This window comes from Molothrus aeneus, chromosome 13 (genome assembly GCF_037042795.1).
Source record: "Molothrus aeneus isolate 106 chromosome 13, BPBGC_Maene_1.0, whole genome shotgun sequence".
Taxonomy (NCBI): Eukaryota; Metazoa; Chordata; class Aves; order Passeriformes; family Icteridae; genus Molothrus; species Molothrus aeneus.
The window spans coordinates 10,811,522-10,827,334 of NC_089658.1; the positions used below are offsets into that span (position 1 = coordinate 10,811,522).

At 44.9% G+C, this 15,813-nt stretch overlaps 1 protein-coding gene across 3 annotated transcripts in view; it reads right to left on the minus strand.

Moving 5' to 3' along the window:
• The window catches only part of HOMER2 (homer scaffold protein 2), a 57,092-nt gene extending 47,988 nt beyond the window's left edge, over window positions 1–9,104 (minus strand). For all 3 annotated transcript variants that reach the window (XM_066558732.1, XM_066558730.1, XM_066558731.1), the window contains exon 1: window positions 9,005–9,104. In XM_066558732.1, coding sequence (XP_066414829.1) covers window positions 9,005–9,096 — 92 coding nt within the window. In that variant the 5' untranslated portion in view covers window positions 9,097–9,104. The remainder of the gene's footprint in view (window positions 1–9,004) is intronic.
• Window positions 9,105–15,813: the final 6,709 nt, after the last annotated feature.

The window sequence follows — 15,813 nt, forward strand, 5'->3', positions numbered from 1 at the left end:
CTACCACGTCCTTGAAAGCTGATGCATCTCCCATAATGTGCAATTTTGAAGGTCTCAGAAAACACATGTTCAGAACCTTCTGTCTGGGGAAAGCCTTGGAGGATCACATGGAAACTTTAAAGACATTATTTGTCCTTTAGAGCTCTCAAAGGACAAAGTGGAATTTCTCATTGTGCACAAATACCCATTTTCCTGCTCCAAAGCACACGGGAAGGTGAAAGAGGCACAGAGGGGAAAGAAAAGTTTCCCAGGGAATCATAGACACAGACACACTTCTGCATCTGCCTGGGAGATGAGCAGCTTCCCATCTATTCCAAATAATTCCTAAACCAACAATTCCCTCACTGGAGCGTGGGATCTGGTCCTTGTTCACAGCTATTGTGTTTCACTGTAACTGAGATTACAGACTCGAGCTTTCAACTCCATCCCCTTGAATTTGGGTGGGTGTAGTGAAGTGACAGATCCCTGTTCTCAGTCAAGCCAATTTCTGTTCTTCTTTAAAAGGACCATAAACCAAATTAGATGGGGTTTTATGAATGAGCATTTTTAGAAGATACTAAATACAAGTTTAGAGGAACACCTCTATAAACAACAGGCAACAGAAAATTATCTATCTTCTGTAATGGACTATGCAAGTGACAAACAGCCGTCGAACATAAAATAATCATGAAAAGAGAGAGTTCTCATTCACCTGTGTGCTGTAAAGTTTTAGGCAACTAAATCTCTGTCATTATTTCATAAAAGAATAAATTTGTCCCTATCACAGCTGGAGGAGGGGGGATTATTATGACAATCACTGAATTTAAAATGAAGTGAGTACAAAGATACTTTTATCTCCTCCTTGTACACCCACGGGCAGGAGTTGTGCCCTTCTGTACATTGTGCCCCTGAGCACTGCCCACTTTCTGTCCTGGCTGGGCAGAAACCTCCTAGCAAGTTAGGGAGGAGTGTTTCAGCTTTGGAGTTTTTTTCTCAGGTTTGCACCACATGAGGGTGTAAGAAGTAAGGACTTTACCTGGAAGGGCTTAGGTACATCCTATGTACAGGCCACACAAGATACAGACTCAACACAAATAATATTAAGAGAGGAAAAAACAAAGGGAAAAAAGGGAACTGCAGATATACTGTGTTAGTGTTCAAGGGAGTGGGTGAAGTGGCTAGACCTCCTCCTTTGTATAAATGTGCAAGGAGATTAAACTGACCACCTAGTGGCTCTCAAGTTATGAAGTCCCACTTCCATGTCAGGACAAGCTACAGAGTGGAAGAATAATCCAAACTGACAGCTCTGGGGGAAAGTTAAGCTAATGGGGACTGACGACATCACCTTCAGGACTGGCATCACATCATCCTGCATGCCAGAAACTGCTCCATCCCAAAAGGTAGGATCCTAGAAGGGCCATTGCCATCAGCTCTGCAAGCCAAATCTGACACTTGGAGGCATGGAAAAAGTTTTAAATCTGTAATTCATCAAACAAACTCATCTATGTGATTTGTAGGACTTGGGGTGGTTGGGTGGCACAGGGACAACTATGCTGCTGCCATCTTTGCACCAGCGTCTGAGCTACCCATCAGAACAGAGCTCATCTTTAGACACCCCCATCTGTGAAATAACTGATAAAAAGGTGTCAGACTCTCCCTACATGTCCCACGCATCCTCCAAGCAGCCCTGAGTGCTGGCTGGGGACATTCTGCACTTCTCATCTCAAAGAACTTCTCCCTCTTTTATCAAATGCTCTTATGAAACATTTTCAATATCACAAATGTATGTTCCCACAAACAACTACAGAGACACATTTCAGACGTGTGCCACAGATTCATAGTGGGAAGCTGCAGTACAAAAGCCTGATAAAACCAGGGAATGAAACAAAGGCAACAATAAAGTGTTGCTGTTCCAGATTACAGAGCAACTCACCAACAGCAGAGAACTTGAGTCAGTCATTGCAACTCAATTAAAATGATGGGAGACTGCACCTTGAAGTACTGCCTTTCAAAAGGAAAAGCTTTGAGTACTCCCCAGCTCTGGCTACACTGTCCTTCTTCCAGGGATGAAACAATAAGTAATTGAACACTAAAAATAAAATGCTCACACCTCCACATATAAAATTAAGATTTCCCTTCAGAGCCAAGGAGGATTAAAATTTTGTTATTTTTTTCCCCCCAAGAAATACAATGGTTCCATATCTGAGGAGAATCTACTGCAAAGCATTAAGTAAACAACAAGTATTTATTCAGTAAGCACTCATACAGCACCATTTCACAGTTCCACAAGGAAGGAGCCTCAGTACAAGCAGAAGCAGCTTTAGGAAAAAAATATTTTACAAGCTGGCTACGCATTTTTTAATGTATTCCACAGAGGCCTTTGCTGTCTTCCTGCACTGAGGTACTAAACATTGCCTGATAAGAATGCAGTTGCAGGATTATTATTATTATTATAATGAAAATGCTAATGGGGAACAACACTGGCAGCTCTGGAGGGCTCTCCCAGGCCTCTTGATGCATAGGCAGAAAAGTGCAACTTCTACAGAAATTTTCTTTCCGACTTGCAGAAGGGTTTGAGTTTCTAAATCCTGTAGGCTGCAGTGAAACTTCCAGATGGAAAGGAAACAGTTTGTCCCTTCAGGAATTCTTACAATCTTGCATTTTGATAAGCCACGTCAAACAAATAAAATCAGATCAGTGCATGGAGGAGGCAGGAAAGGAGGACGCGGTGCCTCTGAAGGGAACAGGTCTGCACAGCAAGCAGCACTCATGCTGCTCATACCTCCATCACCCTCCTTTCCTCATTCCCCTGTCTCAAATCTGCATGCTCTTGCTCCATGACAAAGCCCCTGTTGTTTTGCAGCTAGAGCTCTTGCTAGCCCTCATACTGAAGCCCACAAATCCAGCACACCTACACAGCAGAGGCTCCTGCTCCCCTGTGAGTCATTAGGCAACCTGTCCCACTTGCTGATGTCAGCCAGCAACATCCCTCCCTTCTAAACAAATCCTGAAACGCCTCGAGCATCCATTCTTTAAAAATATTATCTTCATTTTCATCCTGACCCCGGTGGCAAAATTACCATTAGGAAGCAATTGCCAGTGATGCAGAGGGTCCAAGAGCTGCCACGTCAATGAGGAGCGAGCAGCAGCTCCTGGTGTCACACATGAGCTCAGCACCGAGCACTGAGCCGGCAGCAGCGGCACATCCCTCTCACAAACAGGCACAGAGCAGCCAGCATGTGTCACCAAAAATACAAAGATCAACTGCATCATCCAATCTCATCTTGTACATTTTGCATGAGTGTGTATTACACAAGCCCTACTCACACCATGCCCAACCTGTGCTGGGTGCTGCGTGGCTATGGTGCAGCATCAGCCTTCCCAGGTACTAACTGTCTATTCCTGCCTAATTGCTGCTCTTGCCATTAAAAGGGCTTCTTTAATGCTCAAGCTTAAACACTTCCTGTCTTCGTTTGAAGGCAATGCCCTCGTCACATTCTGAGGTTTAAGAACAGGATCATCAGCTATTGACAGTGTACAGTTATCAGAGAAACATACTTAAAATACGTTCCTCTGAGCACATTTTCATCCTAAAGAGCCATGACCAAATCACAGGATAAACAAGTCACACGCTGTCTTTGCAGTGCACAGACTTCAGAAGGTGATGGAGAGCATTCAAGGTGAAAGCAGACAGAGATTTGACCATGTAGCAACCTTGAGGAAAGAGGATTTCCCACTCTGCACACACCCTATCACAAAGTCAACAGGAAAACCAACAGCTGATTCAAAATGCTTACGCCTAAGTCCCTAAGCGTACATTCATGGGTGAGGCTATTTATCTTAGGCACTGCAATAACAGAGCCAAATGAATGAATAAAACGAATACACAGCACTGCAGAAAATCTAGATTCAAAACCAGGCTGATTGCTCTTGGATTCTCAGCAAACTCACTGTCCTCTGCCTGGTTCACGCTGGGAATATGCTTGAACAGTTTGAGACACTCGATCACATCCTGGATCAGTTAAAAAAGTTTCCGTTTAAAGGAACTGAACATCAAATAATTCTTTTTAACATTTGAAAAGAATGTTTTAATTTAAAAAGAATTTGAATTATGCCTTTGTTATCAGGAGACCTACTCACCATTCTCTTTTCAAATAGAAAGAAGGGCTTGAGGGACATCCCCGCTTTGTGGAGAATATTTTATTTACAAGATTTTTCTCAAGTGATAATTAAATTAACAGTGGTAATTAATTAGGTTAGCAGCTGAAAGCAATGTAACTATGATGACTCTTGGTATCAAGTTTTCTTTTTGTCCACTCTTTCTACATGAGCAGATGTCTGAGAAATTTGCAGCAGAACACTCAAACTAGTTGTGGTACTGGCAAATTTCTCCTCTCGTAATTTGGTGAATTTATCTGTAGCAGATCTTATAAATTCAGTTTCACGCATGTGTCTGCAATGCTGTGAATCCTCACATAGTTGTGAGAGGTGAAGTCCCTTGGACAAAACACTGTTACAGGTTTGGTCACTCACCTGAATACAGCCACACCAAAACTGAAAACACTCACAAATCATTATGAGGCCCTAGATATTTGGTCCTTTCTTTTCTCTTCCACCCACCCCACCAAGCTCCCTGCCTCTCTAACCTGGCATAAATGAGTTTAACATAAGCAAGGGACTACACACTACTGAGGTCAATGGAGTTTCCTCATCATTTCAGTGAACCCAAATACTGATCCAGAACACAAAGTTCTCTGGACCTGACTTTTCCACAGATTCTTGTACAGACACTGTATTTGTACACAGACACAGAATTCTCCAAGTCAGAATAACATCCATTTATATCTACCCTGTAAAATGGAAATAGCTATGTCAGGAACCAAGGCTGTGAAGAATCAAGCACCGCCAGCCAGCAGCTTCAAAAACATGAGATGAACAGACTCAGCACCTATCAGATCTCAGTCCCTTCCCTTGAACACCAAAACCACCACCAGCTGGACATAATCTGCCCCCCTGAGCTATGCTGAGGACTAAACTGAAGCTGCTGACCTTAAAATCTCAAGAGTCCCTGAGCTCAAAGTATCAACTCAGCTGTGTTCAGGCACACTCCTGTCACAGCCCTGATTTGAGGGGCCCCAGACTGCAGGGACAGCCAGGTGCCATTCATTCTCTGCCTGCCCCTCCCAGGCTCTCCCCTTCCCTGGCAGACAGATGGCCTGGCCAAACTTTGGAGGGAGCTGGTGAGAGACTCCCGTGGATTTCAGCGGGAGCTGGAGGAAAGCCAAGGTGAATTTCCTCTGCAACAACACCATTCCCTGCCACCGAGCTTCTCAGGCTCAGCTTATCACCATGGTTTCTAAAGGACTGCTGGTACCAGAAAGTGAACACCCTCCAAAATTACTGCCTTCCTGTAACACGAGCTTCATCACACGTTCTCCTCTGTTTATCTCCTTCATTCCTTGCCCTCACATCAGGTTTTGCCTTTTACTCCCCAAATAAAGCCACTTGTTGGCCAATGGACGTTGGCACTGCTGGCAGCAGAAGGGAGGAGAGCAAGGCAGCCTTCCCTGAGCTCTTAGATGTCAGTGCATAATAAAAACATCATGTGTAGCTACCCTCAGCAATACAGCCCTAAACATCTTTCTGTGAATATACCACAGGGGGAACAGAGTTTTGTTCAAGAGACCAATCTCCTTAAGATGAGGTTACTCCATTGCCCAATCCAGGCTTGGAAACTTGCCTTTTCCAAACTTCCTGGGGCTTGGCTCAAAGCTCACCTGGAGAGTTATGGATGGATCCCAGCTGCAGGGGACTAAATTACCCCACTAGCCCCAGAGGAAGCAGCAAAAAGAAGACATCTCATGTCAGCCAAAAGAAAGGTGTGCTGTGAGCTAGTTCACCATTAACCTGTATCACACACATGGCTGTACAGCTTTCTGCAATAATTTCTAACACTCAGAGGCCTGGTTGTCATTTTGATATGATTTATAAAACAGAACAAAACCACAATTTTAATGCTAGAGGGCATTTAGATCAGTTGAGTTTTAATCCAACAGATAATATCAGCTTCAGCAGTGAAGAGATTTACAGGTCTAATCCAAACTGGATACTTGTCACACACCTCATAACAGAAATTATTTGTTATGGATAGATAAGGAAATACAAAGATAGTAAAGAAATGAAAATCATAAAAGAATTTAGGCACAGATGAAACATCTATCCAACACCTTTTTAAATCAGCTAATACCAAAACCTCAAGCATCCTTATAACTGTAAATTTACCTTGGGCTGCTGAAACTGAGGTCATAGTGAGCCAGACCACAGCGATTAGATGAGTAGGTACAGCCCACTAACATCAGAGACACTTCCTTGATTGTGTCAGCCCTTGGCTTGCAACAGCAAGAGACAAAGCAGGAGGTATTTTCAGACAGATTTCTACAGCTGGAAATGTGTTACATTGTGGTTTTCAAATAGCTGAAGTTTAAACTTTGAGAGGATTGAGGTAACAGCAGCGATCAGATACACTGGGTAGAAGAAAGAAGTGATTTGGGAAAAGATCCATTCCCTTTAAAGTAGACATTTGTCCAGTGAGATTCTTAACAGTGGCTTGACCAAAATACAGTGGTTTTCAGTCAGCAGCAACTTTCATATTGACTTTTATGGACACTGGAGCAGATTTTTTTTCTAGTGACTTTTTTACAAGGTTGTTTTCATGTTCCTTGTATTACAGGCATTAGATTTTTCTAAAAACATGTAAATTGTAAAACTTGACACTACCTTGCTGCCTAGTGAGTTGAACTAAACCAACAGTTTAAATAGCTCAGCTCACAGCTAATAAGCAATTTAAATAGCTTTGCTTTGCTAAGCTCAAGTAGCTGTATCAGGTTTCATAGCACGATCAGTCACTGCCAAATCCATAGGCAGCATTTAAATGAATCATTAGCAATGGTCACCCCCAGGAAAAAGAAAAAAAGGAAAGTAAAAGAAAAAATATTTTAAGAGCTAAGAATCAAGTCATTGCCACAATTTCTATGAGTACATCCCCCATATGTGACACCAAAATGTGCCCAGGAAGCAAATCCCACTCAAATGCCTGGGCCAAAATATATTCATCCAAGTAAGAATGACTGAGCTCTGTGTTCTGACCACATCCTGCTTGAGTACAGAGGTGCCCATTCCACAAAAGGACAAGCTGGAGCACGCAGAGGTGAAGGATTTGCAGCGCAGATGGAACCGGAAGAAAACTGGGAGGCTGCTCCTGTGTCATGTGTGCTCAGCAATGCTATCACAGCTGCAGTAATGCTATCACAAATGTACCTCCAAGTTCTCTGGATCAGAAAGGTCAATGGCAAGATAGTTATGTGAGACACTGAGAAAATGCATATTCCCCAAACACCTTGTCTGAACTCTGTTCAGAGTGCAAGAGAAGGTACAACCCACGCTGGAACCCGGGGAATGAATGACACTGGGAGCTTGAGCTCACGTGCACCAGTGTAAGACTGAAGTGACTGAGACACACATTAAATCAGGGTACTGAACTGGGCTAGTGAACGTGCCTGCTGCCTGTGCAAGTCTGCATGTTCTGACACTGCATGCAGCAGCACAGGCAGGAGCACAACCAGAGCTCTCAGGAGCCTTTGCAGCCAAAGTCCTTCTCAGCTTGAGCAGCTCCGGAGGCAGAGCAGGACCACACCAAGCCCAGAACTCCACCTGGCTGACAGCAAGGGTGGAGAGCACTGGGACCCTCCACTCATCTCTCCAAGCCACAGCTAAACTGATCTACCAGTATGGAAACGGTTAAAAATGACAGCAACTAAAACATTTGCCTTTAGAGACACCCAGGCAGAGTGACAGAGACAAGTTTCCGTGGATGGATGTTTCTGATCATCCTGGACTCTACGGGGCAGTGCTGCTCCAAACAGGTTTCAATACTTCTTTCTCCAACCCCAAGGACAGTTTCTCTTTTATTTTCCAGTGAAACTTTGCATAATTAAGAAGCAGATGAGCCCCTGTAATCCTGAAGAGAAACGTGGGGAGATACTCACTTAGATCCTATTTCTCACTCTGCCCCTGTACTTCTATTCAGTACTCCTGGGTATCAAATTCGGACACGTGCATGTAATTTTAATTCATTATTTATCCATATAGCCTCGAATTGTACCACTTTGACAACAATTAACAATTCCATAGTGGGAATTTGGACATTTGAAAGCAGCAGAGGAAGCTCAGAAACTGGAGAATGATTCCTTGCCACATGGTGGTGAGGAGAGGCAAGGAAAAGGTGTAAGAGAACATAATAGGATAAAAATAAAGTAAATTAAATGTGTGGGTTTGGAATCCCCCAAGACATTCTGGTCGAGAGGATCTCAAACCTATATATAGTTCAAGCCAAAGGCACAACCTTAACCCTGTTCTCTGATATTTAGTTCACAAATAGCCCTAATGCCAGCATTTGGCTTTTGTCCCCTCATGTAAGTTAGAGGCTAGCAAAAATGCAGGACTAATTTTTGGTAAGACCAAGCTGAATTCTCCAAGAGGCCACCACACGTGGTCAGAGACTTCTGGCATGTTAAAAAAAATTTAAAAGGGAAAAATATTAGGGTCCACCTGGCACAATTCAGGCAAGTTTACCGTGTGCCTCCAGCAGCCAGAGCTCTCGCAGAAGCAGCGCGTGAAACATCTGACAATGAACTCGCGGCACATCCCGCAGCTGACCGGGCAGGGACCGGCCCCGGCCCCGCTCCGCCAGATCCCGAGCTGCTCCCGCTCCTTCCAGCGGGGATTTCGCCGCCGGTGCTCTGCCTCCGCGGCGTGCCCGCTCCGCCGGCGGCTCCCGAGCGGGCGGCAATGATTAATTACGTTATAAAATGATTAATTACGTTATCAAACGCAGCCGTTCAGGACAGCGCTCCCGGGGCGGCCGCGCTCTCCCCGCTCCGCACCTGCGGCGGGGCCGGGGCGGGAGGCGGCGCCCACGCGGGGCCGGGACGCGGAGCCCACGCGGGGCCGGGCCCGGCGGACTCACCCCATGTCTCGGCACCTCTCGGCGGCGGCGGCACCCCCGGGCGGCTCCCCGCGCTCGGCGGCCAGCGGCGGCCGCGTCCCCACTTCGCACATGCGGCCGCCCCGGGCCCGGCTGGCTGCGGCTGCACGGCGGCTGCACGGCGGCGAGAGCCGTCCTGCTCCTCCTCCCGCCGCCTCCCTCCCCCCTTACATAACCTCCCTCCCGGGCGGCGGCGGCACCGAGCAGCTCCCGCGGCTCCCGCCGCCCTGCCAGGCGGCAGCGCGGGGGCGGCGGCCGGGGCGGGGCGGTGGGCGCGCCCCGGGCCCCTCCGCTCCCGCCCCGGGCCCGGCCGCCGGCGGGGGGCGGGATGTGCCCCGGTGGCAGCGCCGGGAGGATCGGGGGTGCGGGGTCTTGTCCTCACGGTGCCCTCGCCGGGGGGCGGCGACCCGCCGAACGGGGACGAGGCGGCGAGAAAACTTCGGGTGAAGTTGTGGGGTGTCCCCACGCGGCCCCGCCCGCGGCCGGGGAGCCTCAGCGGCGAGAGGGGCGAGCCCACCCCGGGGACCGGCTGTCCCGCACCGGCTGTCCCGCACCGGGATCCCCCCGCCAGCCCCGGCTCCGCGGCGCGCTCCGAGCGCGGGTCCCGGGATGCGCTTCCCACTGGAGGCGATGCCACGCCGAGGGATGCCCGGTGAAACGCGAGCGGGCGATTCTCTCCCCCTGACACGCCCTCCCCGCGGTCCGAATCCGCCTTCCCCGGGCCGTGAGTGCGAGCAGCGGGGCCGGCTCAGCCCCGTTTGGCCGCTGGCCCCGGCAGAGCCAGCCCCGCAGCCAGGAGCATCCCCCTGCTCTGCCCACAAATGTCAATCCCGTCGGGAGGGCTGAGTCTCCTCTGCTCTTCTCAGCTGCAAGTCTGTGCCACATAGGGTCCCAAAATTTTGTAGGTTTCGTGAAATTAAGAGGGACGATTCCTAACCAGGGAAGGAAACATTGGATTAGTGTGGAAGAGCCGTGTAATGGCTACCTAAGCACGAGGGTGACACTGGCATCTGACCGGCAGTCACAGGACACAAATCCATAGCACAGCCGTGGACCTGCTCGTTCGGGTGTTCACAGGACTGTGTACACAGACACAGTTACTCTTTCGTGGAGAAGATACGCCCAATTCACACATAAGACAGGCTTTTAACTTCACCCACACAAAGTTATAATTAATACTCTGCCATCAAGAGTGATTATTTTCATCTTTTTTTTTTTTTAATCTCACATTGATTTATCCTTTCTTTCCAAGGAAGTTTAGAAGTTGTGGGAAAGGCTTTATGTTTGCTTGCTTTTACTTCATGTCTAATTACGTTATAAATATAATACTAGAGACACTGGGGGTGTCCCTAGTATTACCTTGGGACATTATGGGAGTCTTGAAAGGAAAACTTAGCCGGCAACCAAACACCTTCCAGCTATGGACAGTGGAACCCCTTTTCTGACAGACAACTATTTCCTGATGTCTGGAACACCAAAATGGAATTTCAGTCCCATACACCCAACGTCCATGTCACTGAGGGGGAAAAGGAGCAGGGTGAATGACACAGACATTGTCACAAGGCTGTGAGATGACACCTCCAATGTACCTGCTCTCTTTACCACAATCAGGGTTACTGTGGATGTTGAAGGAGACTTAACTCCTTACCTAATCACTGATGTAAATGTTCCTATGTCCTCTTCTGCCAGCTGAAGGTGAGGCTCCATTTCCTCTGAAATTGCTGTGGCAAAAGTGACAAACCTTTCATGTTCATGGTGAGCTGCATCCTTGGATATTGCTTTGATGTGACCATTCCTCTCTTCTAGGGGAAACAGAGAGGGGTAACGTTTTCTGAGGGTAAAACCAGCAGCCTAGAAATCTTGTGGAAAAAACTCTCACCATCGATCTGAGCATTTTATAACACTGTTTTTACACCATTTACCTAATTTTGTTAAATTACATACTCCATTCATCAGAGAGAAGTTGTCTTGGTCCTCTCTAATTAGCTCATTTTGGTGAGTATCCAAAAAGCTGTGTTTTATGAACCAGTGCTGTATGAGACTTACAAGTATCTAATGGAATTGGATCAAAATGGGGTAATGCACTCACTGTGTGTGTCATGATAAGATGAGAATTGGAAATTGGAACTGCAGTTGCCTTAGCATTTTCTAATTTCTTAATCTTTTCCAATCTTGCATTCAAGACTGTGCTTTCATCCCCATTTATAAAAATAAAGCTTAAGTTTATGGAAGCATAATTGCCTGTGAAATTCACATGATACTAAATTTTGTATATAACTTTCGTTCGTAAGATCTTCCTACTTCATTCATGCTCTTTACAAAGCTGTCTTCTAGGACATAGAGGGTTTTAGTCCCATTTCTCCAGTACCCTGAGACATTTTCCCTGGCAGACAGCAAGTTAACCCAGTTTTCTGCTCTTATTTGGGAGTATTTGGGATAAGTGCAGTCCCTTCATCTGAAATTCCCACTATTCTTCCAAATGGATGACATACTCCTCCTTCTGAAGTGTGGCACACAGTTGTGGTCCTCCTTTCTCTGCCAAAAAGAGGATGAAGGCCTGTCCTCACTTCAAGTCAATGGTAAAAGTCCCAGGGATTTGAGTAAGGCCCAAATTTCATACAAACCATTTAACAATATCAATATTGAATTAAGCAATTTTTCTACCAGTTCCATCTTGAACCTCTCAACTACCACTGTGTCCTAGTTTGTGTATAGATCCCATTGATTTACATTATTTTTGTGTAATTTAGTATTGCAGTTGTTTAAGGTATTTTCAGTTCTCTGGAAATGAGAACTATAAATATTCTATCACAATTAATCAGTTCTCAAGCCTCATATGTGACATGATCTTTCATTTCCGAGCTGGCTCAGGCACAGGATGTGTAAGGGAGGGTAATTCAGTCCTCATTTAGTATTCACAAGTGTGCCCTTATTGCTGGGGCACGCTTAGGAACACTCAAAATACTGAAGGCACAGGATCCCTTGGTAGGATTCAAGCTGAGGAATAAAAATATCCACATTCTGTAAATGGGTCTAACTTCTTTAGATGAGAAATTTCTCCTATTCCCACAGGCCTCCTAAAGATATAATTTTTTGATTCCTAGATACAGGGTGAATATCCTTTTCAGAAAGCTGATCTAACAATCAGGACTATGTACCCAGCATTTTGAAAAGTACAGAGCTCAATGGGCTCTTCCTCTCTCTGTGTTTCTGTTCTCTTCTTTTGTTTGCTTTTCACCATTGTTGTCTTCTGCCACTCTATTTTATTTTAGATGTAATTTAATTGCAGAATAAACCTGCTGTTCGGTCTTTTTAAGCTATTATTCTTCAAGGTACTTTTCTCTCTATTTCCCACGGCAGATAGTATTAAATAAAATATTCAGTACTGTGATTTTCTCTTTTTTTTACAAGTAGACTGATCAAATCTGCATTTTTTTAATCCAGCAGGACTGTGCAATTTCCTCTCTTTGACAAATAACCAACCATTTTCTATCTTTAAATGTTATCCAGGAGTTTAACCAAAATAAGCTTGGGGGAATTCTTGATTTTTACATTTGAAACAGAGAGTTAGTTTTTTTTTAATCTCCTGACAAATGGAGAACTAATGTAATTATAATATCATTGGATATAAAATGTTAAAGGTGAAGCAACTGCGAAAAGATTTTAAATAATTTTGTTGAAAACACTGATTTGCAGTATTTGTTTTTAAAACCTACTTAATCTGATACCTAAAAAATAATTAGGACAAAAGATCTATTTGCTTAAAATAATAAATGCTCTTGTCCTTTCAATTATAGTGTCAGAGCTCACAATAAACATGAGACCTTCAACAAGTCCTCCAGCAAGACATCTGATTTTTAAGAAAAAAGGTTTTCCTCTCCAGTCTCCTCCAGAAATAAGCCAAAATAATAGGATTACTTTCTGTGTCTTTAAAAGCAAAAAATAAAAGGGAGAAAGTAATTTAAAAGCAATTTGTCAATCTACTTTTAAATGGGTTGCATTTATCTTATTATGGGTTACAGTTCTCTTATTATTTTGTGCAGTTTATTCTTATATTTACTCAGTGCCAGGAAGCACGTGTCTGAGTGGAGTCATAGAAGGTTCATGCCCAGTTTCTACTTCACTTTTTAAAGAGTTATCCTGTGAAATATGCAAGTAACAAATCCAAGCAGATGTTTATGTAAATGCAAAGAGCTGTCATTGTCACACTGTGGTATATGTTGCCTTCTCAATAAAGACAAATGCAGCCAACCAAAAATAATTTCAAATAAGATCTTAGAGAGAAAAGACCTGGATGCATAAAGAAAGCCAGCAAAACCAGAACAATGCCCTGCAGTCACCACAGGACTCCAGGCTGGATGTGAGTACCCAGCAAGGTGTTGAAGGCTACAAAACTGTAGGAGGCTGCTGGAGTATATGATGCTGACCACTGGCAGAGTCAGAGCATCTGTCAGCATTAATACACAACAGGACAGATCCTCTAAGCTCCTTTGTGCTTTGGTCTGCTGGAAATCCAGCCTGGGACACATGCAGGAGTGCACACTGAATGTTTGTAGAGGTGGTGCCATACTAGGAGCAAACCTCGTTCCCTTATCAGATCTTTTCCTTTGTACTTACCAGGTAAGACAGACAGACAATCCCAATTCTCCTTCTTAATGTTTTCATTGATGTATAGGCACTTTGATTGTGTCCACTCCACTGTAAAGGAAATAAGTTTGGTCATCTGACAGCTTTTTTCTGAGTTGCTGCTGTGCTCTGGAATCATGCTGGTTTGAACTGGTTTGGCAGGGGACAGACTGGGACGCTGCAGGTGATGAGTGCTGCATGTGAGTGTCCTCACAGCTTGTATTTAAATCTATTTACTTGTTCATATGCACAAAAATACTGCTTCTTTGAGCACACATGCATGAGTGAAGATCTTCATAAAGCTGCTCAAAGGCATGTACCAGTCTCACAGATGAGATGGATCCTGACTTGCTCCTCAAAACTGCACCAAATATGTTCAATTTTTCCCTTCCAATATGCAGGGCTTTGCATTTCATATGGCACTTTAGAAGTTATCAGCTTTTTCACTCAAAATTTATTTTGGGGGCTTGCTTTTTAAATCCCCAGAGAAGAAAAAAAGGTTTCATTTCATCTGCAAATACAGATTTTGACTCTGGTTTCCTTCCAGGCTTATATCATAAAATTCCTTTTATTTGCATTTTATAAAATGGGAGTTAGAGCAATCAGGCACCAATTATGCAAACGGGGTAGATTAGTTTGCTTTTAAACTAATTCAGATCAAAATTGTTGGTCCTGGCAGGCCAAATTATACCAGAGAAGGGAGAAGGAAAGAACTGTGTGTCTTGTCTGTTAGCAACAGGACCCTCATATTGCAACTTGGCTGTCACAGTGATGGTGACAGCCAAGGCTGCAGCAGAGAAGCAGATAATAGGGAAGGGAAAAGATATTCACATTTTTGGTGAAAAAAGCTTAATTTTCAAACATGCAGAATTGTATGACCATACATTTCAGCAAAACATTTTGCTCACATGTAAATTTCCTTGTAGCTTGGGAGTTTTTAATTCTCAGGCCCTTTCTACCATCTGTAACTCAATCTCTATTTTTTAAAGAAATTGCAGACATCTGTTTAAATACCCATCTCTTCCATCAGATGGAATTTTGGATTCAAAAATATAAGCTCAAAAATAATACTAAAGTTGGATTTCATTTCCAAGCAACCACAGAGTGGCATTTTCAACACTCCCTTCCCAATCTGCCCACTGTGCTGTGCTGGCTGGGTTGGCTCTCCAGGACAGCAGAGGTGTCTGCTGTGGGTCCTCAGCTGGCCAAGGGGGTCCTGCTGCATGGGGGAGAAAGAGATGGGGAGGTGGAAAAGATCCCCCCAGGCTCATGGCAGGAGCCAGGGGAGGGAATCAGAAGGGAATGTGGGATGTTCCTGGAGACTGTAGTGAGAAATGTGGTTTTATCTTTTGTCAGCCTGTCCTTCTCCAAGTCATCCTGTTTCCCCCCTGCCCTTCTCCCAGGGTCTGTGAGTGCCAGCAGGCAGGTCTGTATCCCCCATTACCTCCAAGGGTCACTACTCATCACTGTGTCCCCATTGTCTCTCTCTATAGAGAAAGAGAGGCTGGGGCCAGACATTTCAGAGTATTTTAGTTTCCCAGAACTGCTGCCTTGGCTGCTTGTGGGAGTTTGTACCTCAGGCTGGTGCAAAATACCTCATTCTTTGTGTTTCTGTTGGACTCACTCATTGGTGGACTTTAACCTGCAATCAGCTCCTTGCTTGCCCGACTGGAAAGGGAAGATATTTCCTGGGCACAGCAGAGGTCTGATTCATTTCCAGCAATGCTCAAAGCTTTTGTATTTCCCTGTGGGCTGAGCTGTGGGGATTCTTTGCCTGGATGAATTCTTCAAGGACTGAGCAGCACTGACAGTGCCAGGTGGGAGCAAAGCCACTCAGGATTTCAAGCCTATTTACAAACCTGATGGTTGAGGCGGAGTGGTGATACCCCAAAAAACTCACCTGAGTTCTGAAAGACACAAGGGGCACCACAGCACAAGTTTTTTCTCCTCCAGTTGTAAAAAACACCTTGACTTAGAGAAGTCAGACCTGGCTCAGAGACTGAAGTTGGCAGGGCCAATCAGCTATGGGTGTTTTTCACAAACAGGGATCATTTTCATCTGTGAAGAAAACTGTTTGTCACCAAAAAAGCTGTATTTTGCACCATTCTCTGAAAAAAGTGTTGAGCTTTTCACCTTGCAGACTGTCCTATGGAAAGCAATTGAGA